The 26487-nt window shown below is 45.8% G+C and overlaps 1 protein-coding gene across 11 annotated transcripts in view; it reads right to left on the bottom strand.

The window, feature by feature from the left end:
* Window positions 1-26487, bottom strand: part of TIAM1 (TIAM Rac1 associated GEF 1) — a 464731-nt gene that overhangs the window by 65527 nt on the left and 372717 nt on the right. For all 11 annotated transcript variants that reach the window (XM_024993771.2, XM_024993775.2, XM_059887391.1 and 8 more), the window contains 3 exons: window positions 22250-22331; window positions 14149-14235; window positions 8264-8488 (listed from right to left, as the gene is read on the bottom strand). In XM_024993771.2, coding sequence (XP_024849539.1) covers window positions 8264-8488; window positions 14149-14235; window positions 22250-22331 — 394 coding nt within the window. The remainder of the gene's footprint in view (window positions 1-8263; window positions 8489-14148; window positions 14236-22249; window positions 22332-26487) is intronic.

The raw sequence follows: 26487 nt of genomic DNA, 5'->3' as shown, positions 1-26487 counted from the left end.
CAGAGCTGAGCCCAGCAGGACAGAACCCATAGGCCATCACAAAAGCTGCCATAAATAACATTTAATGTTGTGAACAGATGTGATCATTTCTCTGCTTCTTAAAATTATTTTCACATCATAATGGGACTGTTTCTGTAACCAAGGAAACCTTTGCCGCTAGCACGTCCCACTCACCATTATCAGGATAGAAAACAATGAGGTTCGGAGAAGTACAAACACATGCACGTAAGCTTACATTTTGATTAATCTCTTTACTCGGATGAGGTACATTCACTCAGGTTCCATTCAAGCCCATTAGAACTTAACAGAGGAAGGCAAAAAAGATCTTTGCCTTATGAGATATATTAACAATGTTTGTTAAACTAAGAGATACTCCAAACATTTCCCAAGAAAAACCAATCATAACTGACTTTTTAAAGGTCTTTATTAACACCTGAGTTTCAATCTCTGAGTGAAAAACAACTGAGGGGAAGGGAAAAAGGAAAGGTTAGACATGGCCAGTAAAGATACTGGGGCTTCCCAATGCAGCAGACATGGGTTCTATCCCTGGGTTGGGAAGATCCCCTGGAGGGGAAATGGCAACACAGTCCAGTATTCTTGGCTGGATATTTCCATGGATGGAGAAGCCTGGTGGGCTACAGTCCACGGGTCGCAGAGTCAGATGTGACTAAATGTGCGTGTGTGCATGCACGCGCGCGCACACACACACACACACACACACACACACACAGGAAAGACACTGAGCTGGAACCCAATCCTTAGGCTATGATTTTGCTTTGCTTTTCAGCCATTTTACTGTCATATAAGAACTCCATAAAAACACTCATAATATATAAGATCAATATAAACACTCACCCCTCCCCCAAGCTAAGAAAATAAAATCAAAACAATTATAAAGGAAAAAAAAAAGAACCCTCAGGAGAGCTATATATACTCTATAGGGGGCGGGGGAGGAAAAACACTACAATTTTAACTGAAAGACAAGTTCTTTCCAACCACATTTCACAAAATCCCAGAGTCTGTTTCTCTACACAGAACAGTTTTTTAATCCGTAAAAACTGTACATATAGTTCTTCCCAATCTTATCAGCTTGTTGTGAAAGTCAAACTATAATCCACTAATGTTCTTTAAAATAATACAAATGGAGGCTTTTCATCTCCGAAGCAACACTGTTTTTCCACACACAGGGCTTGATGGTGTCATTAATCAGCACCAGCCGGAAGGCAGGACCAGGCGCTGGGGTTTCCCCAGCAGGGCACTCGGGAGCGGGACCTGTGCTGGGTGACAGTAAGCATCGCACACGGCAGTTTACAAATCGCACACAGTTCCACATTTTCCCAGCAGACATCTTGAAGGCCACGCGCACCTGGCTATCTGTGAGTCTGGAGAAGGCGACCCTGCCCGCCCGCAGGAAGACAAGTCTGGGCGGCTCCTCTCGCTGTGTCGCCCCTCCCTCCCGGCTGTCTGCAGAATGGAGCTGCAGACAATGTGTGTGGAACGTCAACCAGAAACAGAACCTTGCACTTCATGGGCACAGGTTTGCACTGCTGGGCAAATCAAAGAAGGCTAACGGCTTCCTCCACTCTGACCAAGATGCCGTGACTCTCCTGGCTATCACAGAAGCCTTTCCTGTTACAGCAAAGGCTGCTTAATCTACTTCCTGCAGGTGGGCTCCCAGTGCCCACCACAGATGGCCATCTTTCCACTCAGCATCAGATCCAGGGGGCTGACTCTCCAAACCCAAGGCTCACCCCAACTGCCTTTAACAGGTAGGGGCTAGGGTGGGCCACAGCCACTTAACCCACCCAGCTCAACTTCTGGAAAGACCATTTTTCAAATTAGAAGCAATGGCAGCCCACTTCAATATTCTTGGCTGGAGAATCCCATGGACAGAGGAGCCTGGCGGGCTTCATGAAGTCTATGGGGTCACAAAGGGTCGGACACGAACACTGTTAGTTCACTGAGCTTTCATCGTAACTGTTGATTAGTCGCTTAGTAGTGTCTGATGCTTTGCAATCCCATGGACTGTAGTCTGCCAGACACCTCTGTGTACGGGATTCCCCAGGCAAGAATACTGGAGTGGGTTGCCATTTCCTTCTCCAGGAGATCTTCCTGACCCAGGGCTTGAACCCGTGTCTCCTGCTTTGGCAGGCAGATTCTTTACCATTGAGACCCCAGGGAAGCCCTTCATTGTAATATCATAAACTATTTGCTGATCTAAGCAAGGGCACCTGTTTTATGCCAACTGGTCAAGTGAATTTTAGGGATGAAAAAGCCAAGCTGCCTCCATCACAAAACTCAAATGTACTCGACCCTTAAGCACAGAACTTAAAGTAAGAGAGACAGACATTTTGAAGTCCTGGAAAGACATCATGGATGCCCTCTGAATTATAATTCTTATAGCTGGCATGATATCAGGGGCTTTTGTTTTATCAAAGTTATTTCAAAAATTATTTTAGATTAGATTTGCTTTCCTACATTGATGTTCATATAATACTTCGCTAACTGAGGAGTAAAGGTTTACATTCTAATAAACCAGGCCAGTGGTTTCACCTGGAAAGATTTCGCCCTGAGAGAACATTTAGCAATGTCTGAAGATTATTTTCGATTGACACAATTTGGGGAAGAGGGTTATAAGGACTAGCTGAGAGTGGTTTGTTGGAAAACTGCTAACGTCAAGGCTGAGAACAGCCCACCACAACAAAGAATTTTCTGGTCTGAAATGGCAGCAGCACCAGATGAGATCATAATTCAAAATAAATCACACAGGAGCATGAGAGAGACTTTCTGGGACACTCAAAGAAACTAAAGTTTTGCAACTTCCTATGGAAATGGCAACCCACTCCAGTGTTCTTGCCTGGAGAATCCCAGGGATGGGGGAGCCTGGTGGGCTGCCGTCTATGGGGTCGCACAGAGTTGGACACGACAGAAGCGACTTAGCAGTAGCAGCATGCCAGCTTCCCCTTCACTTCAAGGCTCTTTCTAAAACAAGAGCCACTGAAGCAACAAGCTTTCTGTCTGGACCTCCTTCCCCCATTTTCATACCGGTATGGACCTAAACAACTGTTGAAAAAAAAAGATGAAGAATAGCCCCAGGCAGATTTCCACAAGGACACATGTATGGCCAATGGCCAAGAATGAAAACTGAGTCTTAGAGGGAACCCCAAGGATGGGATCTATTTTCCAGTCCCTGACATTCCAAACCAACACAGCAACCCATACCGGGAAGTGTCCTTCCCATACTGAGGAAGGGGAGGATAAAGAAGATCACCTAGCAGGTTGTCATTACAAAAATCTCAACGAAGCAGACAACAGAAAGTTATCCACAAACACCCCAGTTATGGTCTGCATGGGGCCGTAACATTCCAATCATCTTACCATTTCACGCAGACAAAAAACAGGACCAAGAACCAAGGAGAGAGCTGGTGACCTAAGAGAGTAACCTCCCATCTTGACGGCACATTAGAACCACCTGAAAGTTTTTAAGCAACCACACACCCTAAAAAATGCATACCCAAGCCCTGCCCCAGACCAAGGGAATCACTATTTCTGAAAAGAGGCCCTGCGGTCTCAGCATCTAGACAGTAGAATCTACTTCTTTCTACCCAGGGAAGGAAACTGCTTTAAGTATACTTCATAAACTTAGTTCTCAGACAATATCCTGGTGTAGACAGAAGTGGAGTAGAGTACTGAGGAGAATAACACCCAGCAGCCCCTGGTTACAAGTCAGAGAACCTTCCCGTCACCATTAAGACACTGTGCTTTGAAAGCGTATTCACTGAGCACCTCCTAGGACTTATTCTGAACACTTTAATTATTCAATCATTCCTCACAACAGCCTCATTTGATAGTAGCGTGGTATGATCCCAACTGCAGGCACGAGGTCATGGGGCACAGATTAACCATAATCTGTTCAAAGTCACGAAGCTAATAAAGATCAACACGGGACTCATTCCCAAGGAACCTGGTTCCACAGCCCACTTAAGCCATTAGGCAGTGAGGTTTCTACATCAAGGAAACAAACCTCTCCATGAAAAAGGCTTCACAAAGAATCCAGCCCTGAAAGTTAATCACATCTTTCCATCAGAATTCTCAGGGCAGGATCAGGGCCAAGCTTGCAGACTTGGACCTGCTACAAGGGGCGATTCACCAGGTAAAACCTCCTGCAGATAGGCGCCAGCCGGGGTGCCTGTGGACACGGCCAGGCCCTCTGTCCACGTGGCCTCACATTCACTATGACCACCCTAAAATGGTCTCCACATCACATCTCAACTCTGTCACTCAGGATGCTTCTTATTTTTAGTTACTTCTAAATTTAGACTAAGGCTATAGTCCACAGTTTCTCCGTTGTTTTCTATAGTCACTGCAGCTGTCTGTGGACACTGCTTTATCTCTACTTCATTGCGGACCATCTTTCAGGTTGTTTTATCCTGTTTACTCGCCCCCTCTTTTATCTTCCACTGTTAAATGCAGACAAGGAAATGGTAACAACCAGAAAGCAAACAGGCTGGGACCCAGGTGGGGGGCTGAGTGTCTTGCTTCCCTCTGGCCACGGGGATGGAGCTGCAGCTGCTGAGAGCGTTTGAGAATGCTTCTGGAACTTAATAATGTTGAAACCAACTTAGAAAACATCCAGGAAACCCACACTGTGACTTTACCTTCACGCTGTATTTCTAAACCAGGTTGATTATCTAACTTGACCAAGCACACTTGATTCTGAAGGGTTTTTGATCACTACAAAATAGTAAAAGGTGAAGTGATTAAAAGAACAAAGAACTACACTAGAATGTTAAAGCATAAGGACAGAAGCATGTCACAGTCAACAGGTAACATTCAGCAACCAGCTTAATTCTTTTTTTTTTTTCCAGCTTAATTCTTAAGAGCAAATACTTAAATGTCAATTCCAAGACATGATTTCTGTGTGTGTGTGTTAGTCACTCAGTCTTGTCCAATTCTTTGTGACCCCATGAACTGTAGCCCTCGGGGCTCCTCAGTCCATGGGATTCGCCCGGAAAGAAGTCTGGAACGGACTGTCATTTCCTTCTCCAGTGGATCTTGTCATCCCAGGGATCGGACCTGGATCTCTTGCATTATAGCCAGATTCTTTACTGTCTGAGCCACCAGAGAAGCCCAGTTATGATTTGGAAACAAACAAATACATAAATCTTCTAAGAATGATTCCAAAATAAAAAAAGTTTTAATGGGGTTTAAACAACATTCAGTTCAGTTCAGTTGCTCAGTCCTCTCCGACTCTTTGCGACCCCAGGAATCACAGCATGCCAGGCCTCCCTGTCCATCACCAACTCCCGGAGTTCACTCAAACTCATGTCCATCAAGTTGGTAATGCCAACCAGCCATCTCATCCTCTGTTGTCCCCTTCTCCTCCTGCCCTCAATCCCTCCCACCATCAGGGTCTTTTCCAATGAGTCAACTCTTCGCATGAGGTGGCCAAAGTATTGGAGTTTCAGCTTCAACATCAGTCCTTCCAATGAACACCCAGGACTGGTCTTCTTTAGGATGGACTGGTTGGACCTCCTTGTGGTCCAAGGGACTCTCAAGAGTCTCCTCCAACACCACAAGTTCAAATGCATCAATTCTTAAACAACATTAGGTTCAGTATATTTAGCACACAGATTTCAAAGGCATCTGGTCTAAAGGAGGATGTATGGTCAGCTGTGGACAGGGTAAAGCTATGTACACAGAATATACCCAGATATTCTCAAAATAGGTACCTATGTACAAACACATCTTTAAAATAAAAAAAATTTTAATAAAAAGTCTTAAAACTTCACAAACTGTGTATATGCATAAACACAGAGACACACACAAATCTTTTCTCAAAAGAAAGAAATACATCAAAACAGTGATTGTGTTTAAAGGAACAAATCATGAGCAATTTCACACTTTATATGAGAGGTCTGTAAAGGGCCAGATAGTATTTTCAGCTTTGCAGACCATGCATCCCAGTCATAACTACTCAAATCTGCCGCTGAAATGGGAAAGCAGCCAGAGACAAAACATCAATGAATGGGTGTGACTGTGTTCCAATAAAGCTTTATTTATAAAAAGAGGCCACAGGCTGGGTTTGGCCAGTGCATCTTAATTTGCCAACCCTTAATTTATACCCATAACCTACAAGGAAAAACTGAGACAGGAGAAAATATCCAAAAAATGGTTGAGCACACACTGTGATTTGTAGTATGTACACCCAGACCTTACAAAATCCTTTCAATAACCTAACGTAACCCAACACGCCTCACTTGGGTCATTTTACAGAAACCACTGTGAACCAAGTTTTATGGGGTTGAGCCTGCCATCTTGTGGTCACGTAAAAGAACAGCCTTCGTGGTATTCATTCCCTGTCATTTAAACATTCACAGCTCCCTGGTCAGAAAGAGAAAAACAAATACCATTTGATACCACTTATACGTGGAATCTAAAATACGATATGAACGAACCTATCTACGAAATAGAAACAAAATCAGGGACAGAGAAGAGACTGCTGGTTATCTTTCACCAGGGGAGGAGGGTGCGAGAGGGTAGGAGTGGGTGTTTCAGATTAGCAGATGCAAACGGGCATATGCAGAATGGATAAACAATAAGGTCCTACTATAGAGCACAGGGCACTATATTCCATACCCTCTGATAAGCCATAATGGAAGAGAATATGAAAAAGAATATATATATATACGTATATGTTATATATGTATGTGTGTGTATATATATGTATGTGTATGTACATATGTTGTTGTTCAGTCACCCAGTCATATCCACCTCTTGTGACCCCATGGACTGCAGCACGCCAGGCCTCCTATATCTTTAGGTTTCTCAAGTGGCCCCAATGGTAAAGAATCTGCCTGCCAATGCAGGAGACACGGGTTCAATCCCTGAGTTGGGAAGATCCCCTGAAGTAGGAAATGGCAACCCACTCTAGTATTCTTGCCTGGAAAATTCCATGGGCAGAGGAGCCTGGCAGGCTATATAGTCCATGGGGTCACAAAAAGTCGGACAGGACTAAGCACTCACACTACATATATATATCTGAGTCACTTTGCTGTATGGTGGTTAAGTAATGCAACACTGTAATTCAACTATATTTCAATTAAACAAACAAAAAGGTACACAGCTCCCTGGAATGCTTTCCTAAAGATACGATGGGCGTATGGGTACTACAATTGATTGGGATTGATTCTCTCAAGACTCAACTTGTCAAATTCTCCCAGGGAACCACTGGATAAAAGGATGAGCTATCAGCAGGCATCTGGTGTGATCTATTCTTATCGACCGAGCTTCAGAAGGGACTTTGCAAAACAAGAATACTCAAAGTACCTACACTCAGAGGTGGGAAAGGAAGACCTTTTTTAACCCAACTTTTAAAAATAAGTCCCCAGTCCCAGCTTACTAAAAGCCACCCCAGCTCTAGAACAGATCACGGCGAGATTAAGCGAGAGCCGTATCTATTCATCCGTGGGCTTGTTCCCAGATTCTCCTGCTGAACAAGAATGAGCACCTAAAAATGAAGAAGCTCTAAGCCCAGTCCCAGGAAACAAATTCAGGAGATGGAGAGATGCAAGCAAGAACAGTGTTGCAGGAAGAGAGCCCACATGAAAGATGTCTGGGGAGCCAGAGGATGGAGCTCGGTGGGGGTTCCAGAAGGCTTCCTGGGGCAGGTCGCATCCAAGCTGCTCCTTCTAGAGTGAGCATAAGGTTGTCAGAGGGAGAGGAAGGAAAGGTATAAACAGGAAAAACAGCAGATGGCGCAGGGGAGGGGGTTTCTGCCAAAGGGCTCGTCTCCAGACTCGAGGTCAGAAGAGCCCCAGGGAAAAGCAGACCAAACACCAGCTCTGGGCATATTTCCACTCCAGGCTTCTCAGTCCACATCCTCTCCCCTTCCACACAAGGAAACACAGGACTGGGGCAACATAGGAGATGGTGCCGTGGAAGCAGGGGCAGGACCAAAGCCCCAGCATGTTCAGTGACTCCTGGCAGTCCGGCGTCTCTACATCTCCACCCACAGTCAAGAGACAGTGGCCTCCATCTACTTATCTTTCCCCCAGAGCACAAAGAGCAGCAGCACAACAGAGCTTTCCATTGCAGCCAAGCGGCACTTCCACCAGCATGTAAGTTCCCAGCCCCTTTACACCTCGACATGGGAGCTCAGTAACCTGATCATCTTCCTCAGGCATCTCACAGGACCTGCCAGGCGCAGGAAATCCACAGAAAGACGCAAGCCACAAGGGGCACCCCCAGGGCACAGCCATACCTGTGTCACTGCTGAGAAAGGCGAGGGGGCTCTCGCCGAGGTCGGCCGGGCCGTCCAGCCGATGGGGCGGGTTCTCCAGCAGCTCTGCTCCTCCCTCCAGCTCGGGGCAGGTCCTCACCAGGAGGCCCAGGGACGGCTGTGTGAGGAAATCTCTGAGCACAGAGGAGTTCAGGGTGCCTGCAGCCCGCTTATTGATCTCGAGAATCTCATCTCCCGCCTTCAGGCCTGCCAACGCGAGATGGAAAAATGTTTAATCTCACACACACACACATACATAAAAGCAGCAGCAGCATCGAATCAGATCGCAGCAGCAGAGGAGCCCCGCTTCTAAAGGGCACACCGAGCTCGCCTGGTAGAGGTGCCGCTGCTGCACACAAGCTGGCGTGTGCCAGGGGGCTCCTCGGGTGACCACGTGGGCTTCGGTTCTGGAAGGTTCTAGACTGGGATGTCCCAGCAGGCCTGAGCTGCCCTGAACACACCGACCAAACAACCACACCCCTTCTTGAATCTACGTGCTCTGCTGTTAGCTGCTCAGTCCTGCCTGACTCTTTGTGACCCCATGGTCTGTGGCCTGCCAGGCTCCTCTGTCCATGGGATTCTTTGGGTAAGAATACTGGAGTGGGTTGCCACGCCCTTCTCCAGGGGATCTTCCCAACCCAGAGATCAAACCTGGGTCTCCTGCACAGCAGGCAGATTCTTTACCATCTGAGCCCCCGGGGAAGCCCATGTGTTCTATCCTAGCTACTGTCCCACAATTTCAAGGGGAAACATGGCAATGCGCCCTGATTTCAGCAATGCATGTGCCATGTACACGCCTGTCTACCATGGACACATGTGCATAGTCAGCTAAAGCCTAAAAATCGTTGTTATGGAAACAAAATGCAGGCGTCTCCTCAGCTACAATCACTGAAGGTCATCTCATTCCAAACACATTCAGGGATAAGTTTACAGAACCAAATGCAATCATATTTGCTCCCCGCACCCTGTCCTCCCCCCAACCACCTTTTTATATGGGCTTCCCAGGTGGTGCTAGTGGTAAAGAATCCACCTGCCAATGCAGGAGATGCAAGAGACTCAGGTTCGATTCCTGGATCGGGCAGATCCCCTGGAAGAGGAAATGGCAATCCACTTCAGTATTCTTGCCTGGAGAATTTCATGGGCAGAGGAGCCTGGCGGGCTACAGTCCATGGGGTCACAAAGAGTCGGACACGACCGAGGGACTGAACCACCACCACCTTTTATACAAAACGACATCAGAACCTTGGGGTGAGTGGCCTTCTGAAGGTCCCGAAAGGTTCTGCTACTTTTGCAAAGCGTTCTCGGGGGCTGCCAGAGCTTGGGACCCAGAGGAGTAGCCGTGAAGCAGCCCAGCCTTGGAGAACAGGAACTTGTGATTGACTCGGGGCAGGTCTGCCTGACATTTAAAGAACTTTGCAGCCGTGTGAGAAAGGGAGAGGTTAGGGGAGAACCGGAGACAAAACAGGGGGTCCTTTCAGCTAAGAAGAAGGAAAGAGGATGATTTCTATTTTCAAGACTAATGTGGAAAAACAAATCTGTAAAAAGGGAGTGACCGAAGAAGGGCAAAGGCAAAGGATGATCTTCACCCAACGCGAAGCCACACAGCCCCTCGGGCGTCCGCAAGTCTCACTCTGATTCCTCAGAGAAGTTCTCACTTCCCCGCTTCGCCGGGTCACACCTCAAGGTCAGCTTTACTCAGGTTTCCAAAACACTTGAAATCAACCCTCTGTCATGAAAATACTCGAGGAAACATCACGGGTGAGAAGGCAATGGGAGAGAAATGAGAAAGTTTCTCTCCATGCCAGAGGTGGAATTCTAGGAGACTAACCATTCCACTTCCAGGCAAAAGATCCTGGCGTTACAACATTTGAACTGAAAATACCAAACTTCCACATGTGAAAGGCAGCTGTCATCTTTGAAGTCTTCTCTTGGAGACAACTCCTTTGGTTAGGCATCAGAGGCCGTAATATAAGGAGGAAAACAAGAAAAGACAAAAACTAAAAACATCTGCAAGTTTTGTTTTGTTTTTTAAAATGAACTGCTAGGTTGGCTGGAATTCCCTGGTGGTCCAGTGGTTAGGACGCCACGCGCTCACTGCCAAGGGTCTAGGTTCAATCCCTGGTTGGGGGAACGAAAGCCCACAAGCCATGCAGCCAAAAAATAAATTGATTTCTTTAAATAACTTAAAAAAAAGAATTTCTAGGTTTGTATGACTGTTTGAATACGAGTGTATAGTGGGTTAAAGGGCACCCCCTGAAAAAGTATGTCCGTGTTCCAGAACCTGGGAATGAGACCTTATTTGGGAACAGGATCTCTGCAGCTGTATTTCAGTAAAAGCTCTTGAGATCAGACTATGCTGGATTATCTGATGGGTCCTAAACCCAGTGACAACCATCCTGTGGGACAGACACAAAAGAGAGACACAGGAAGTAGAGGAGAAAGTCAGGGGAGGATGGAGAGTGAGACTGAGTGATGCTGCCACAAGTCAGCGAACACCAGATGAAGGAAAAGGCAAGAAAGGACCCTACCCACCGACCCGCCCCCACCCCCAGAGCCTCCCAGGGACCCCAGCGCTGCAGACACCCTGGCTTCAGACTCTGTCCTCCAGAACTGTGGCAGAAAACAGTTCTGTTTCCTGAAGAAACTATGTTAGTAGCTCAGTCATGTCCGATTCTTTTCGACCGCATGGACTGTAGCCCGCCAGGCTCCTCTGTCCATGGGCATTCTCCAGGCAAGAATACTGGTAAGAGTTTAATTGAGATTCAACAAAATAATCCATGTAGAACTCCTCACGTTGCACTTGGCATGTTGAAGATATTCAACAGACAGTAACTCTTATTATTAATGTTTGGTAGCAGAAAGAGGAAAACTTTGTTTTTCATTTTGAGCCTACTCAAAAATATTCCCCACTTGCCCACAGGTGAAAGCTGTGAAATATCCCATCTGTCTAGAGAGTTCTAGCCCATGGCCTTCTCAGCCAGGCTTTGTCTTATGGAGCCATCAGGAAGACACTTAGATGGCAGCAATAAAAGATGCCTGATCCCAACCTCAGAGGATTCCAAGAGCAGAACAACAGGCTAAAGATGAACAGAGACATGTGTAAACACGCTCTGGTTTCCAAAGTCAATTCTACAAGGACACTCAACGTGAGATCCAACACGGAGCAGAGGGTGAGAGAGAGAGAGAGCAGGAATATGGGAACGAATCATCAGCCCATTCCCGGCCAAAAGCCCATGGTGGCTAACAATAATAAAGTGTAGGCTCAATGAACGATCAGAATATTCGGTTCTAATTAGGCTGCAAGCCACCAGACTCCCCTTGGTGTGCACCACATTCTGGTCATTTTAAGAAACACTGGCATCGGGATGGTGTCCAGAGGGCAATGACCAGAGTTTATTCTACATTCTAATGAATTGTTGAAGGATCTGCAAAGGTCAAATTTGGAAAAGACTTAGCAGCTGTAACACAACACATACCACGAACTCCTCTGGCTGGCTATAAAGAAGGAGGCTAAATGGAGAATGGAAGCTGAAGGAGAAGGATGTTTTATCATCAGAGTCTGTCTGGTCCACCGGGAGCTCTCCAACACTGGCTAGCTCTCCATCACCTTCGCATAGAGGCTACACTTCAACATCAAATACCCCAAGTACCACAATAGCATCACTGACTCATGGGACACGAAGCTGAGCAAACTCCAGGAGACAGTGAAGGACAGAGGAGCCTGGCGTGCTCTGGGTTCACAAAGAGTTGGACACAACTTCGCAATTGAACAACCACCACAACCCCAAATCTCTCTCCCAACACAGCCTTCTGCAGGCCGGGTACTGGGATGGTTTGATACCCACGTGGACGAATGGACATCCCTCTTGCATCTGTAGAGAAGAGCGTCATAGGGGGCAAGGGGGTTGCAGCACTGAACCGTTGTTTTCATCTACCACCAGGGTTCTTGGATTCAAAGGACTAAAACAGGATGTGACTGAAACCAGGGCGGCGTATTTCCCCACCCCCGCACCCAGCACAGTCACTGCAGGGCTGAAAGAGATAAAAATCAGTTTGGGGTTCAAAGGGGAATAAACCCCGCCACCTCTGCTCTTAGCTGAGATACCCTCAGTGAGGGAACCATACTGGCTGCCTCTGGTCTTGAAAACACAGAAGGAAAATGAAGAAACAGTCACACCCGTGGCAGTTAGCAGCGGGTACGTTACTTGGACTTTATTTCCCATGGGTCACACCTTTGTCATCTCTGTGCAGAGCCAAGAAAGACTGCAGGGAGCACTTCTCTGATGCTGACAACACAGGGCTAGGTCAGCAGCACAGGGGCCCCGCCAGCTGAACACCCAGAACTAAGCTGCCCCAGCACGTGGAAGGAAGGAGAAAGGTCAGTCTGCCTTCCATCCGTTCCCAGGTGCTCCATCCAGCCGTCCCTGAGCAGAACTAGACACAGGCATCACGTCCAAGCAGAACTGACTTGTACATTCAGTGGGTGTGAATTTGCCACTGCCTGAAAGAAGCCAAAATTCCATAGCAAGAAGAATGAAACGAAGGTGGAGTTTAAGCCCTACCTTACCTGCCCAACTCATTTACAATGAGTACAGTAACTTGAAGAAAAAACGAAAAGAAAGTTAGTCACTCTGTCGTTTCTGACTCTTTGCAATCCCATGTAGTGTAGCCCACCAAGTTCCTCTGTCCAAGAAATTCTCCAGGCAAGAATCCTAGAGTGGGTTGCCATTTCCTTCTGCAGAGGATCTACCTGACATAGGAATTGAACCCGGGTCTCCTGCATTGTAGGCAGATTCTTTACCACTTGAGCCACCAGGGAAGCCCAAGAATGTCTCCCCAAAAAGTCATGTCCACTCAAAATGTGACCTTATTTGAAAATAGGGTCTCTGCAGGTGTAATGAGGTCAGGATGACGCCATACTAGAGTAGAGTTCGTCCTAAACCCAATGACTGGTGAATGTCATCTGAAGACAGGGAGACACACAGGAAAGACCACCCTGTGAGATCAGAGAAGGATCAGTGATGCAGCTACAAACCAAGGATGCCCTGGACTATTAGCAGCCAGCAGAATCTAGAGAGAACCATGGAAGAGATTCTTCCTGCAGGGGCTCAGAAGGAAACAACCCTGCCAATACCTTGATTTCAAACTTCTGGCCTCCTGATCTGTCTGAGAATACACTTCTGTTGTTTTGAATCACCTAGTTGGTGGTAATTTGTTCCTGTAGTCCTAAGAAACTAACATAGGAAGCCAAAAAGAAAATCTAGGATGAAAAGATTTTCTCAGTAGAAAAAGGATGGAGTGCTGGGGTTCCACAAGTAGCCTAGACAGACAGTACTAGGAGCTCTTGTAGAGGGGCAGGCAGGTATAGCAGACAAGAGCTCTCTATGGAGGGCAAGATGTCTGGATCCTGAACCCCGAGGACCTCAACTCCTACAAAGATCCCCCCATGAATGGCAGCAACAGAACATGAAGCAGCTTTGCAAGCTAAGGTGAAGATCAGTGTCAGCTTTGAGCAGTGGGCACCAAAACACAAAGGGGTCTTCCCGAGCAGCTCCAACCAGACCCCCAAGACCTTCATTCCACCCCAGATGGTAGGGAAAGACAACCCCTTCTGATTCAAAGGGAATTTCCCACCAACCCCATGGAAATGGGCTCAGAATTAGATTTAAAATCTGGAAGGCAACATTCCTTGCACAATTGAGCTGATGGAAAAAATACTCATGTTCCCTGGAAGTGTTTTCACTGAGACAACATTTAAATACTCTTCAGAGGTGACCATTTGGAGCTGATCTTTCTCATTTACCAACCAGAGAAATCCAAAAGAGAATTGAAGACAGGCAATCAAGACAAGATGGTTAATAACTTACCTTTCTTGGAAGCTAAGCCAGTTTCTTTTACACTATTCACGTAGAGCCTTCGAACACCATCCTCTTCCACAGAAGAAAGTGAAAACCCTGGGAACAGAGACAGCAGGTTAAGACAGCAGGTAACACTCAGACCCTCTGAGTGTGGAGCAAACGACAGAGAGAATCCGGGGTGAGTCTGGCATGCTCACTGTTTGGGGTTATAGTCTTTCCTCCTTTGTACTGTGTCACAAAGCAGAAAAAAGTATTTTTAGACAACTATAAATGAAGCCACAATAAAAATTAATATTACCAAGTACATCTATTTCCATATAACCAACTATCAACTCAAGTGGAAAAAAATGACCTTGTTTTTTGCCTTGCTTGATAGTTAATGCCACAGTTTTGCTTTTCTTCACTGTTCTCTCTGCCACACACAAGAGAAACAGTTAGCTTATCTCATTTGGGTCCCCTTGACCTTTTTTTTTAGTCAACCTATGTCCTAGGACATGTCAGAACAGAACACCTGTACCGTGTGTGATCACCTATATAGTGCTGTGTGGACACTGCTTTAATTTAGTAAAATTCTGCAAACGGGGATACATAACAACACATTTTACAACTCCTTTTCATATTGAAACTGATGGATTGCACATTTTCCTAGTGTCAGATCATAAGATTATCTTATATTCATCCAGGCTTCCAGAGCTCAGTTAGTTAATTAACCTTGGGCTTTGCGACATCCTTCAAAAAATAAGGCAGAACAAGGCTCTGAAGTTCTAAGTGCTCCCAATCCCATTGCTACAAGCCTTGGTCACTTCTGTTTCTCATATAAAACTCTTTCTGATCAATCAATGGAAAGTCCACAACCAAAACCTACCTTCCCTCAGAATAAAACACTTTGCCAGATAATCCTAAAAGGGCAATGGAATTAATGCAACTGTAAATATTGGACATGGTTTCTGCTCTGGGAGAAAAATAAGGCTTAGGCAGAGAAAAATATAGTGGTTTTTTTTTTTTTTTTAAAAGCAAAGAACAAAATAGAATAATTAATTAATGGATTGGGGCCCAGGGATTCACTGAGACTTCTAAGACTGTGTCAAATGAACACACTTTTTTTTTTTTTTGGTACCATTCACAGAACCAGGAAATAGATACCCACAGGCAGGCAAAACCTCCAAATACCATCACCCACAAGGGGACGATAACTCCCTCGGATAGAGAACAAGACAAGCTCACCCCTGAGGACTTTCCAGAGTCTTTATTTTAGTCTCTTATTTTAAATTTCATTCTTACAGCAACTTCTAACTTTCAGAAGACTCTTCAAGAAGTCCCACTCAGGGCTTCCCCAGGGGTCCAGTGGTTAAGAATCCACCGTGCAATGCCGGGGACATAGGTTCAATCTCTTGTCTGGGAAGATCCCACATGCCTCAAGGAGCTAACCCTGGGAGCCACAACTGAGGAAAGCTGCCTGCCTAGAGCCTGTGCTCCGCAACAAGAGAAGCCACCAGTGAGAAGCCTGTCGGCACCCCACTCCAGTATTCATGCCTGGAAAATCCCATGGACCGAAGAGCCTGGTGGGCTACAATCCATGGGGTCGCAAAGAGTCAGACACGACTGAGCGACTTCTGTGTGTGTGTCTATTACAGCCAGAAAGTAGTCCCGCTCTCCAAAACTAGAGAAAGCACCCGAACAGCAACAAAGACCCAACACAGCCAAAATGAAAGAGAGGAATATCAAAAAACTAAGTTCTACTCAGATAAAGATAATTTAGACATGAGCCATTTAAATGACACTAGCCTTAACACAGTGGTATTTATCTGCATTTCAACAGAGATTTTCTTTTCCTTTTATCTGTTAGAATAGATACAGAATCAAGGACTCTATCAGGGAAAGGATGAATAGAATCCATTAAAATACAGGCATTTCCTTTCTCAAATGCTATCATTTTATAAAATGCTGAGATCAAATTTTTTAACTATACTTCTAATTCAAATTTTCTTCTATTAAATATAAAATGAACACACTGTCCGGAGAGGTGATGTGTTGAGAGCCTACAGCAAGTCACCTTAAATCAGAGTCAGAGCAGAAGGCCGAGGTATTCATTTGTTGCTTTCTTTCTTTACCACTAAAGGTGTCAAGAGGCCCAAGGAGCAGTCTCTATTTCAAGAGGTCAACAGTCTGGACACTGGGGGATAGGTGGAAATTTTAACCATTTCCTACAGTAACAAATACGTGTTCATTTGTATTAGCTTTTAGATTCCACCTATAAGCGATATCATATTGTATTTGTCTTTCTCTGACTTATTTCACTAAGCATAATATTCTCTAGGCCCATCCTTGTTGCTGCAAATGGAAATAGTTCGTTCTTTTTCATGGCTGAGTATTATTTCATTGTATCTCTGCTGCTGCTGCTAAGTCAAGTCAGTCATGTCCGACTCTGTGCAACCACATAGACAGCAGCCCAACAGGCTCCTCTCCTATTGTAAATACTGCGGCTATGAACACCGCGGTGCATGTATCTTTTGGAATCAGAGTTTTCATTTTTTCCAGATATATATAAGCAGGAGTGGGACTGCTGGATCCCTGATAGTTCAGTTGGTAAAGAATCCACGTGCAAGGCAGGAGAACCTGGTTTGATTCCTGGGTCGGGAAGATCTCCTGGAGAAGGAGACACTACCTACTCCAGTATTCTTGGGCTTCCCTGATGGTTCAAACAGTAAGGAATCTGCCTGCAATGTGGGAGAGCAGGTTTGATTCCTGGGTTGGGAAGATCCCGCAGAAGAGGGCATGGCAACCCACTCCAGTATTCCTGCCTGGAGAATTACCACAGACAGAGGAGCCTGGTGGGCTACAGTCCATGGGGTCTCAAAGAGTCAGACATGACTGAGCAACCAAGCACAGCACAGCACAAGGTAGTTCTATTTTTAGTTTTTTAAGGATAGCAACAATCTAATTCCAAGAACACACATGTAATACAGTCCAAAATGACGGCCACATGAAACAGAAGGAGTTAGTCCATACAAAGCCAACGCGTCCACCCCACCAAAAGGCTTAGAGTTACAGAGACCAGGAGGCATCACGAGTGACATATGGCCATGAAAATGAAGGAGGTGATTAAAACTAAGCAAAGAAACCAAAAAGACAGACTCATTTCCTGAATAACCAGAAGCTTCTTCATACTGAAATTGAGGACCAAAGAAAAATCATGACAACACAGTAAACAAAACAGATGGACTCAAAACCAGAGTCCAGGACACAGTGAAACGGAGAAAGTGAGAAAAATGTAGACTCCACTGACAGAGAGAAGGGGGCTCCTGGGTGGCTCAGCGGTACAGAACCTGCCAGACAACGCAGGAGGTGTGGGTTTGACCTCCGGTTGCGAAGATCTCCTAGAGGAGGAAATGGCAATCCACTCCGGTATTCTTGCCTGGAAAACTCCATAGACAGAGGAGCCTGGTGGGCTCTAGTCCATGGGGTCGCAAAGAGCTAGACATGGCTTAGCAACTGAGCAGGCATGCCTGTTGACATGGAGGGGATACAAGACCAAAAATCTAATAGTCTAAGAAGTCCCCAGAGAAAAACAAATACTCAGTTGCTGAAATGAGGCATTCTTCCACTTCAAGGCTGCCTAGATGATCATGCTTAGTCTATTACAAAACTATGTGAACGAACTTTAACAACAAGCTCTGAGGGAGTCCTGAGGGCTGAGGTGGAGGGAAGGATGAGAAATTAGGCAAGTGCTAAATCTTTCCATTTGTTTCGTCAGTGGGATTATTAAGTCATATTTTCCTCCCTGAAGTGTTCTACAATAGAAAGCAGTATCTGGTTTGTATGCTGATGTGTGCTAGTAACTTACATGCACTGAAACTGATGTACAGCAGGAAGCTGCTCTTAGATGCAAATGTCAGAGAAAGATGGGCTGACTTTAGACTCCTTAGTACCTTTGAGGTCAGAGACTCTCAGGTCTCTTAGGGCCGGGGGACTCTTTAACTTCTGTGGAAACACCTAAGCCAATGTGAACTGGACACTGAGAATAAATGGGTCAGCTGAGCTTATTAGCTATGCATCTTGAGAGTCCCTTGGACTGCAAGGAGATCCAACCAGTCCATCCTATAGATCAGTCCTGGGTGTTCACTGGAAGCACTGATGTTGAAGCTGAAACTCCAATACTTGGGCCACCAGATGCAAATAGCTGACTCATTGGAAAAGACCCTGATGCTGGGAGGGATTGAGGGCAGGAGGAGAAGGGGACAGCAGAGGATGAGATGGCTGGATGGCATCATCGACTCAATAGACATGAGTTTGAGTGAACTCCGGGAGTTGGTGATGGACAGGGAGGCCTGGCGTGCTGCAGTCCATGGGGTTTCAAAGAGTCGGACACGACTGAGCAACTGAACTGAACTGGAGGCTGTCCAAGGTGAAGTCCAGGAACTAGTACAGACAGGATGCAACTGACAGCAATATAAGGGTGGAAAGCAAGACTAAGCATCAAGAAACTCATCGTTTGGTACCACCATACCCTCCAAGCTTGGGACTTTGTCCTTTACAAAAGCAGGGGAGGTCCAGGACAGGACCCCTGCTTCTTTATGTCAGGTCATGTGAGAAGCACAGCTGACAACACCTTCTGCGTTGATTTCTGATGCCCTGTAACCCCTTCAGTGTGGAAACGGAAACAGGTTCTGCAACTACTTCAGTCACTTTAATAAAAAGTATAGCGACTTCCCAAGCAGTCCAGTGGTTAAGACTCTGCACTCCAACTACAAGGGGCGTGGGTTTGACCCCTGGTCGGGGAACTGAGATCCAACAGGCTATGCGGCAAAGCCAAAAAAATAGAAATAACTTTAAAGAAATAAAATTTTTGTTAATATAAAAATATGCGCTGCCCTGGTGGCTCACTGGTGAAGAATCTATATGCCAGTGCAAGAGACATGGGTTTGATCCCTGTTATGGGAAGATACCCTGGAGAAGGAAATGGCAACCCATTCCAGTATTCTTGCCTGAGAAATCTCAAAGACAGAGGAGCCTCATGGGCTATACAGTCCATGGGATAGCAAAGAGTCAGACATGACTTGTCACCTGAACAATAAGATAAAAATAGAGCAGTTTTAGGTCATTTCTGTTTCAGAGGCCCCCAAACCAGTCCATCTTGGAGTCTGACTCCAAGAACTTTGAAACTCAGCTCTCTTGCCTTTTGCTATGTTCCTCTCTTACCCAAGAGAAATCAAATAAACCAGAGAGAAAAGAGTAACTGACATGGTGCATTTCAGTTCGGAGGACCCAGACACTTATGTGTAGCACTGCCACCGATTACTGCTTTTATTACTGAGGTCATGCTTCTGCTATAATAATAAGCCTTTCAGACACATTTATCCCTTGCCATCAAAAACGTCTGCTAGCTTAATGATGTCTTTCGTTTTAAGGTCAAGAAGTAAAATAACATGAAGGTATAAGTCAAGTGGCCAGGGGTCAGAAGTTAGGTTTTCCTCATTAGGACAAAGCACTCCAGTGGAAGTGGTCTGAGAGGTTCAAATAAGCCTCTGCCTGCGGGAGAGGCTACAGAGGAATACTGAAGGTGGTGCTGCCCAGTAGGGGGTCTGTAGATTTTCAAATGCGCTGCTGCTGCAGCTGCTGCTAAGTCACTTCAGTCGTGTCCGACCCTGTGCGACCCCATAGACGGCAGCCCACTAGGCTCCCCCGTCCCTGGGATTCTCCAGGCAAGAACACTGGAGTGGGTTGCCATTTCCTTCTCCAATGCATGAAAGTGAAAAGTGAAAGTGAAGTCGCTCAGTCGTGTCCGACTCTGTGTGACCCCATGGACTGCAGCCTACCAGGCTCCTCAGCCCATGGGATTTTCCAATGCTAAAAAGCCCAATAAGTTAATTCAGAGAGAAATGGTAAGCAAGCATATGCAGTAAACTTTGTATCTTTTCACCAGATATTCTGTTGTTCTTCAGTTGCTAAGTCATGTCCGAATCTTTGAGACCCCATGGACTGCAGCACGCCAGGCTCTTCTGTCCTCCACCATCTCCTGGAGCTTGCTCAAATTCATGTCCACTGAGTCGGTGATGCCATTCAACCATCTCATCTTCTGTCACCCCCTTCTCCTCCTGCCCTCAATCTTTCCCAGCATCAGGGTCTTTTCCAGTGAGTCAGCTCTTTGAATCATGTGGCCAAACGTATTGGAGCTTCAGGATCAATCCTTTCAATGAATATTCAGGGTTGATCTCCTTTAGGACTGACTGGTTTGATCTCCCTGCTGTCCAAGAGACTCTCAAGAGTCTTTTCCAGCACCAGAATTCAAAAGCATCAATTCTTTAGCACTCAGCCTTCTTTATGGTTTTCTAGTTCTTCTTTGTTGTGGCAGGTGGGCTCTCTAGTGGCACACAGGTTTAACTGCCCTGTATGTGTGGGATCTTAGTTCCCTGACCCAGGATCAGACCAGGGTCCCCTGCATTGCAAGGAAGATTCCTAACCACCAGGAAACTCCCCTAGCCCTCCTTCTTTCCAGCACTCTGTAGGCCTACACTTCTCTGCCTACCCACCCAATCCCTGGCTCCAGTCACTTGCTTTGAAGAGTATACTGGGAATGAGCCAGTGGCTGGTTCACCACCTCCCCTCTTTGCCTTCTGCCAAGGAACAGACAAGGTTCCCAGGTGGCAACTGCTCCAGGCCTAGGTCCTGGCGTGAGGACAACAGAGAGAAAGGGCTGTGGCCAACCCAAAGGCGGCAGGATGAACAGGAGAAAGAACTCCACTGTTAGGAGCCAGGGGGCTTTGGTGACTGCCACTGCCTCAGCTAAACTCGCCCCGCCTGGCTAATCTACCCCGGTAGAGTATGGCTTTCCCTACGTGTTGTACTCAAGCAGCAACTCTGAGACTGTCCAAGTCATCAAGGCTAACGCTAAGCAGACCGGTGTTGAATCCATGGAAAATATTCCATCTTTAACTACACCAGAATTGGACAACTGTGTAGGAAAGCCCTAATGGAGCGGGCCTGACTGCTGCTCTTTGAAAAAAGGCCTGCTTACAACTTTGACTTCTGCCTGAAATCTGGGAACTTGGATTTTGGGAGGGTTCCCAACATCCTGATGGAGCTCACTGTGTCTAAAACTCTGTACAGACAGTGTGGGTTACACCAAACACTGCTTTCCTCCTGAAAGGCTGGAGTCCTGGTACATGCGGGGCAGAGGGTGCCTGTGGGACCAGCCTCCTAACCAAAACCCTGGGCACTGAATCCCTAACAAACCTCCTACCAGACAGTGCAGTTCACACGCATCATCTCAACTCGCTGCTGAGGGAACTGTGGGCTCGCCGTGTGACTGGGCTGGACTTTTGGAAGTTTGCACCTGGTGTCTGAGCACCTCACCCCACGTGCCTCTCCCTCTTACTGATATTATTTCGTATAGTTTTGCTGTAATAAATCGTGGCTGTGAACACGACTGTAAGTGCAGTGAGTCTTCTCAGTGAATTGGCAAACCTAAGGGTGGTCTAGGGCACCCCAACTCACATCAAAGTAAATTCCTTTAACATCATCTGTGAGGGATGGAGAACAATACATTTCTGGGGGATAGAGGTGCAAAGGGATAATTTCTTCATTACTTGTTATTGCTGTCCAGTTACTCAGTTGTGTCTGACTCTTTTGCGACCCCATGGACTGTTGCCCACTAGGCTCCTCTGTCCATGGGATTTTCCTGGCAAGAATATTGGAGTGGATTGCCATTTCCATCTCCAGGGGATCTTCCTGACCCAGAGATCAAATTCATGTCTCCTATCCTGGCAGGCGGATTCTTTTACCACTGAGCCACCTAGGAAGCCCTTCTTCATTACTAGGCTACATTATAATATAAAATAATCTATTCTCAATAAATCCACTCCTTTTTTATGACTGGAAAACCAAGAAGATTAAAGTCACCAAATTTAAAGCTAAAGTCTTCATCATCCGAAGGGTAAATATCTTTTTTATTTCCCCCCTCACTTTGGCTAAGCTGCAAAGCACAGAAGCCAGATGGGTTATCTGTTTTAAATGGACCCCAAAGGTTTTATTGAATTGTAAATAAGTACATGTTTATGCAGGAACTGTTTTCACGTGAAGAACACCAAAGATCAAAGAAAAATAAACATACCATAATTATCACCAGCTGTATCTGACTTCTCAATCTGGATGTTCTGAGTGACTTTTGGACAAATTTCAATTTCTTTGTACAGCTGAAAATGACAAAGAGAAACCTAATTAGGACTACATTATAAATAACTTATTAGAAACAGTCATCAATTTGTAAATCTATTTTTTCACAACTGACACTTGACATCAAATTCTCATCACATCCCAGTATTTTTTCTTGAACTGACCTCATTAAAACTTAACGTGGAAACTTTTAAAAACTTATATTCCCAAATTTAGCTACAGTTCCAGTTTCTTAATGATTCCTTGGCATAGTTTGTATATACAATTTTTTCCCACCCTACATCTATCACAGACCTGAAAAATAATGCTAAGGTAATCAAAATCTCCAGTACTAGGGAAAAACATTAACATCAAGGAGAGGTTATAAAGATCTTGATATAGAATCCACAGAAATAGGAGAAATCCCTGTGCTTCTGTTGATATGCCATTTTTGCTCAAAAAGTCCACAATATGCAGAGAAAAATTACAGCACTGAAACAGACAAAAAAAATCATATAAACGACAATATTCTCTTCTAGTCACTGAATTATACAAAAGTATTGAGAAAACTTAAGTACATAAATCAATCAAATCTCTTGGAAACCCAAGAAAAAATGGGGAAAGAGATAAGAGAAATCGGTGGTTTATTAAGAAATTTTATTTCAATTAATTTAATTGATACTTCACATTTCGATGGGCTTCCCCTGTGGCTCAGCTGGTAAAGAATCCGCCTGCAATGCGGGAGACCTGGGTTTGATTTCTGAGTTGGGAAGATCCCCTGGAGAAGGGAACGGCTACCCACTCCAGTATTCTGGCCTGGAGAATCCCATGGACTATAGTCCATGGAGTCACAGAGTCGCACAACTGAGCGACTTTCACTTGACTTATTTTAAGATTGACTGATTTGATCTCCTTGCTGTCCAAGGACTCTCAGGAGTCTTCTCCAGCACCACAGTTTGAAGGCATCAATTCTTTGGCTGTCTACCTTCTTTAGGGTTATCTAAACCATAAATCGGAGAAGGCAATGGCACCCCACTCCAGTACTCTTGCCTGGAAAATCCCATGGATGGAGGAGCCTGGTAGGCTGCAGTCCATGGGGTCGCTAAGAGTCGGACACAACTGAGCGACTTCCCTGTCACTTTTCACTTTCATGCATTGGAGAAGGAAATTGCAACCCACTCCAGTGTTCTTGCCTGGAGAGTCCCAGGGACGGGGGAGCCTGGTGGGCTGCCGTCTATGGGGTCGCACAGAGTCGGACATGACTGAGGCAGCAGTAGCAGTAGCAAACCATAAATGGCTTTCCTGGTGGCTCAGATGGTAAAGAATACACTTGCAAGGTGGAAGACCTGGGTTTGATCCCTGGCTTGGGAAGATCCCCTGGAGAAAGGAACAGCTACCCACTCTAGTATTCTGGCCTGGAGAACTCCATGGGTTTATAGTCCATGGGGTCGCAAAGAGTCACACACGTGAACAGCTTTCACTTTCACGTTTCAGTGTCTGGACTTAGCATCATCATGAGCCATAACTTATGAAGGTTTTATTTACCACGTGTTCTTCACATGTTCTCTATGAGACAAATGTGACCCCCATCTTACAAAGGAAGAGAAAAATGCGCAGAGAAAGTACTTTCCCAGGATCAGAAAGCCAGCCTGGGCGGAGCTGGGATTTGAATGTAGGTTTCACTGGTTCCAGCGCTGAAATGCTCCCTGCTACACTATAATGCCTCGCGACTGCCTCCTGGTGGAACTCAGGGGTACCACAGTCAAGGGTACAAGCCTTATTTCCATGGAACGAATTGGGAGTGTAGCATTGACATACGGAGAAGGCAATGGCACCCCACTCCAGTACTCTTGCCTGGAAAATTCCACGGACAGAGGAGCCTGGTAGGCTGCAGTCCATGGGGTCTTCAAGAGTCAGACACAACTGAGCGACTTCACTTTCACGCATTGGAGAAGGAAATTGCAACCCACTCCAGTGTTCTTGCCTGGAGAGTCCCAGGGACGGGGACTGGTGGGCTGCCGTCTCTGGGGTCGCACAGAGTCGGACACGACTGAGGCGACTTAGCAGCAGCAGCAGCAGCACTGACATATACACACTACCGTGTGTAAAACAGACAGCTGGTGGGAGGCTGCTGTGTAGCACAGAGCTCAGCTAGGTGCTCTGTGATGACCTAGGCGGGTGGGAAGTGGGGCGGGTGGCGATATGTGAATACATATGGCTGATATGCTTTGTTGTAGAGCAGAAACCAACGTAACACTGTAAACCAATTATATTCCCCCACACCCCCCCAAAAATCTTATTTCTTAGGTAAGCAAGTCGTAGTAGCGTTAGTCGCTCAGTGGTGTCAGACTCTTTGTGACCCCATGGACTGTAGCCCGCCAGGGTTCATGGAACTCTCCAGGCAAAGATACTGGAGGGGATTGCCATTTCCTACTCCAGGAGATCTTCCTGACCCAGGGATCGAACCTGGGTCTCCTGCACTGCAGGCAGAGTCTTTACCATCTGAGCCACCAGGGAATCCCAAGGTAAGTAAGCCAAAGGCCATCTCTGAAAATTTATGATAGAAGTTCCAAAACAAATAACTGTGTCAAAGGCTCATATGGAATTTTTTAAACTGTCATTTAATTTCAAAAGGAAAATCTCTTTTGAGCCAAAGTCAATAAGAGAAAGCTCTTCTTGAGCACTGAAGAGAAGTCTCAGTGATTATTTAAACTTACTCCCATCTTAGTCATTTGTCCAGGAATAATTTCATTCATGCCAAGTATGAAAGAAAGGAAAAAAAAAACAAAAAAAAACACAGGTTTCTTTCTGTTCACTTTCTTAGGGCAGTTGACAGGTAGGAGAGGTAAGCTGAATGCTTAGGAATCAGGAGCCTGGAAACAGGCTAAGCCAAGAGGCTGGGGTGGGAGAGGGGCTGGAAATGTTGACCCTACAATGTAGCCCAGAGCCTCTAGAACACCCTAATTTAATGCAACTTCCATCAAATGCAAAGTGCTGGGGGCATAACTTAATATCATTTTCTGTCTATATTCTTCAGAAAAAGTTCCATACCAGTGCGTTCTGCATTTAGAAGACATCAGTTCTAACACTGATCTTTAGTTCAGAAAACACAGTCACCAAAATTATACATTACCAAAGATAATCAACGCTATGATATATTTTACAATGTCATGGAATGCTCGGTAAAATGTTATGAAATGTACTTATTACTTCAACTTCTTGGGAACCTTAGTTTGATTTTTTTCAATTTCCTTGAAAGCCAAACTCCCCCCGCTAGGTGGCAGTATATCACCATTTGTTTTAGTCATCTCTGGAACGTTCCAAATGGCTTTCTACAGATCCAGTGGGAATTTAGCTTCGTAAATAAGCTTTCCTATTCTCTCAATATTGCCTCCTACTCCTCTTTGTAATTGGTGTGAAAGTCTTTGTGTTTCTTCACCAGTCTCAGACAGTAACATTGTATAATACTGGACCCTTCACTGTGTGGTCCTTAGGCCAGGTGAACAAAAATTGGATTTTTTAAATCTCTAAAGTATGTAAAATTTCAAGAAGGATCTGCACTTTAAAATACATTTTTGATGCAATCAGAATATCTGACACCAGAAATTTTGAAATCCCACAGTTTTAAACATAGCTTTAGCAAAAAGTATCACACACGTGGGAGAAGGCAATGGCACCCCACTCCAGTACTCTTGCCTGGAAAATCCCATGGACGGAGGAGCCTGGTAGGCTGCAGTCCATGGGGTCCCTAGGAGTCGGACACAACTGAGCGACTTCACTTTCACTTTCATGCACTGGAGAAGGAAATGGCAACCCACTCCAGTATTCTTGCCTGGAGAATCCCAGGGACGGAGGAGCCTGGTGGGCTGCCATCTATGGGGTCGCACAGAGTCGGACACGACTGAAGCGACTTAGCAGCAGCAGCATCACTCACATTCCCTATGCTATTAAATCAACGATGATGCATATTATCCTTCTTTTCAAAAACCAGATTAAAGACCATCAGATGTTAAAAAATGGTCTGATTACCCCAGAACTTGAGTTGTCGAGTGAATGTCACATTCATTTCTTACCAGGTCTTCGTGGGGCGCCTGGTCCAAGCCCCTATCATGCACTGCCTGAAGGACAGCTCACCAGCCTCCAGCTCTCCCAGCCCCTCCCCAAGGCTCGTGGGCCACATGCTAGCCGCAGTGAGCC

The sequence above is a fragment of the Bos taurus genome, chromosome 1 (assembly GCF_002263795.3).
Source record: "Bos taurus isolate L1 Dominette 01449 registration number 42190680 breed Hereford chromosome 1, ARS-UCD2.0, whole genome shotgun sequence".
Lineage (NCBI taxonomy): Eukaryota > Metazoa > Chordata > Mammalia > Artiodactyla > Bovidae > Bos > Bos taurus.
This window is presented reverse-complemented; position numbering and strand designations above follow the sequence as displayed.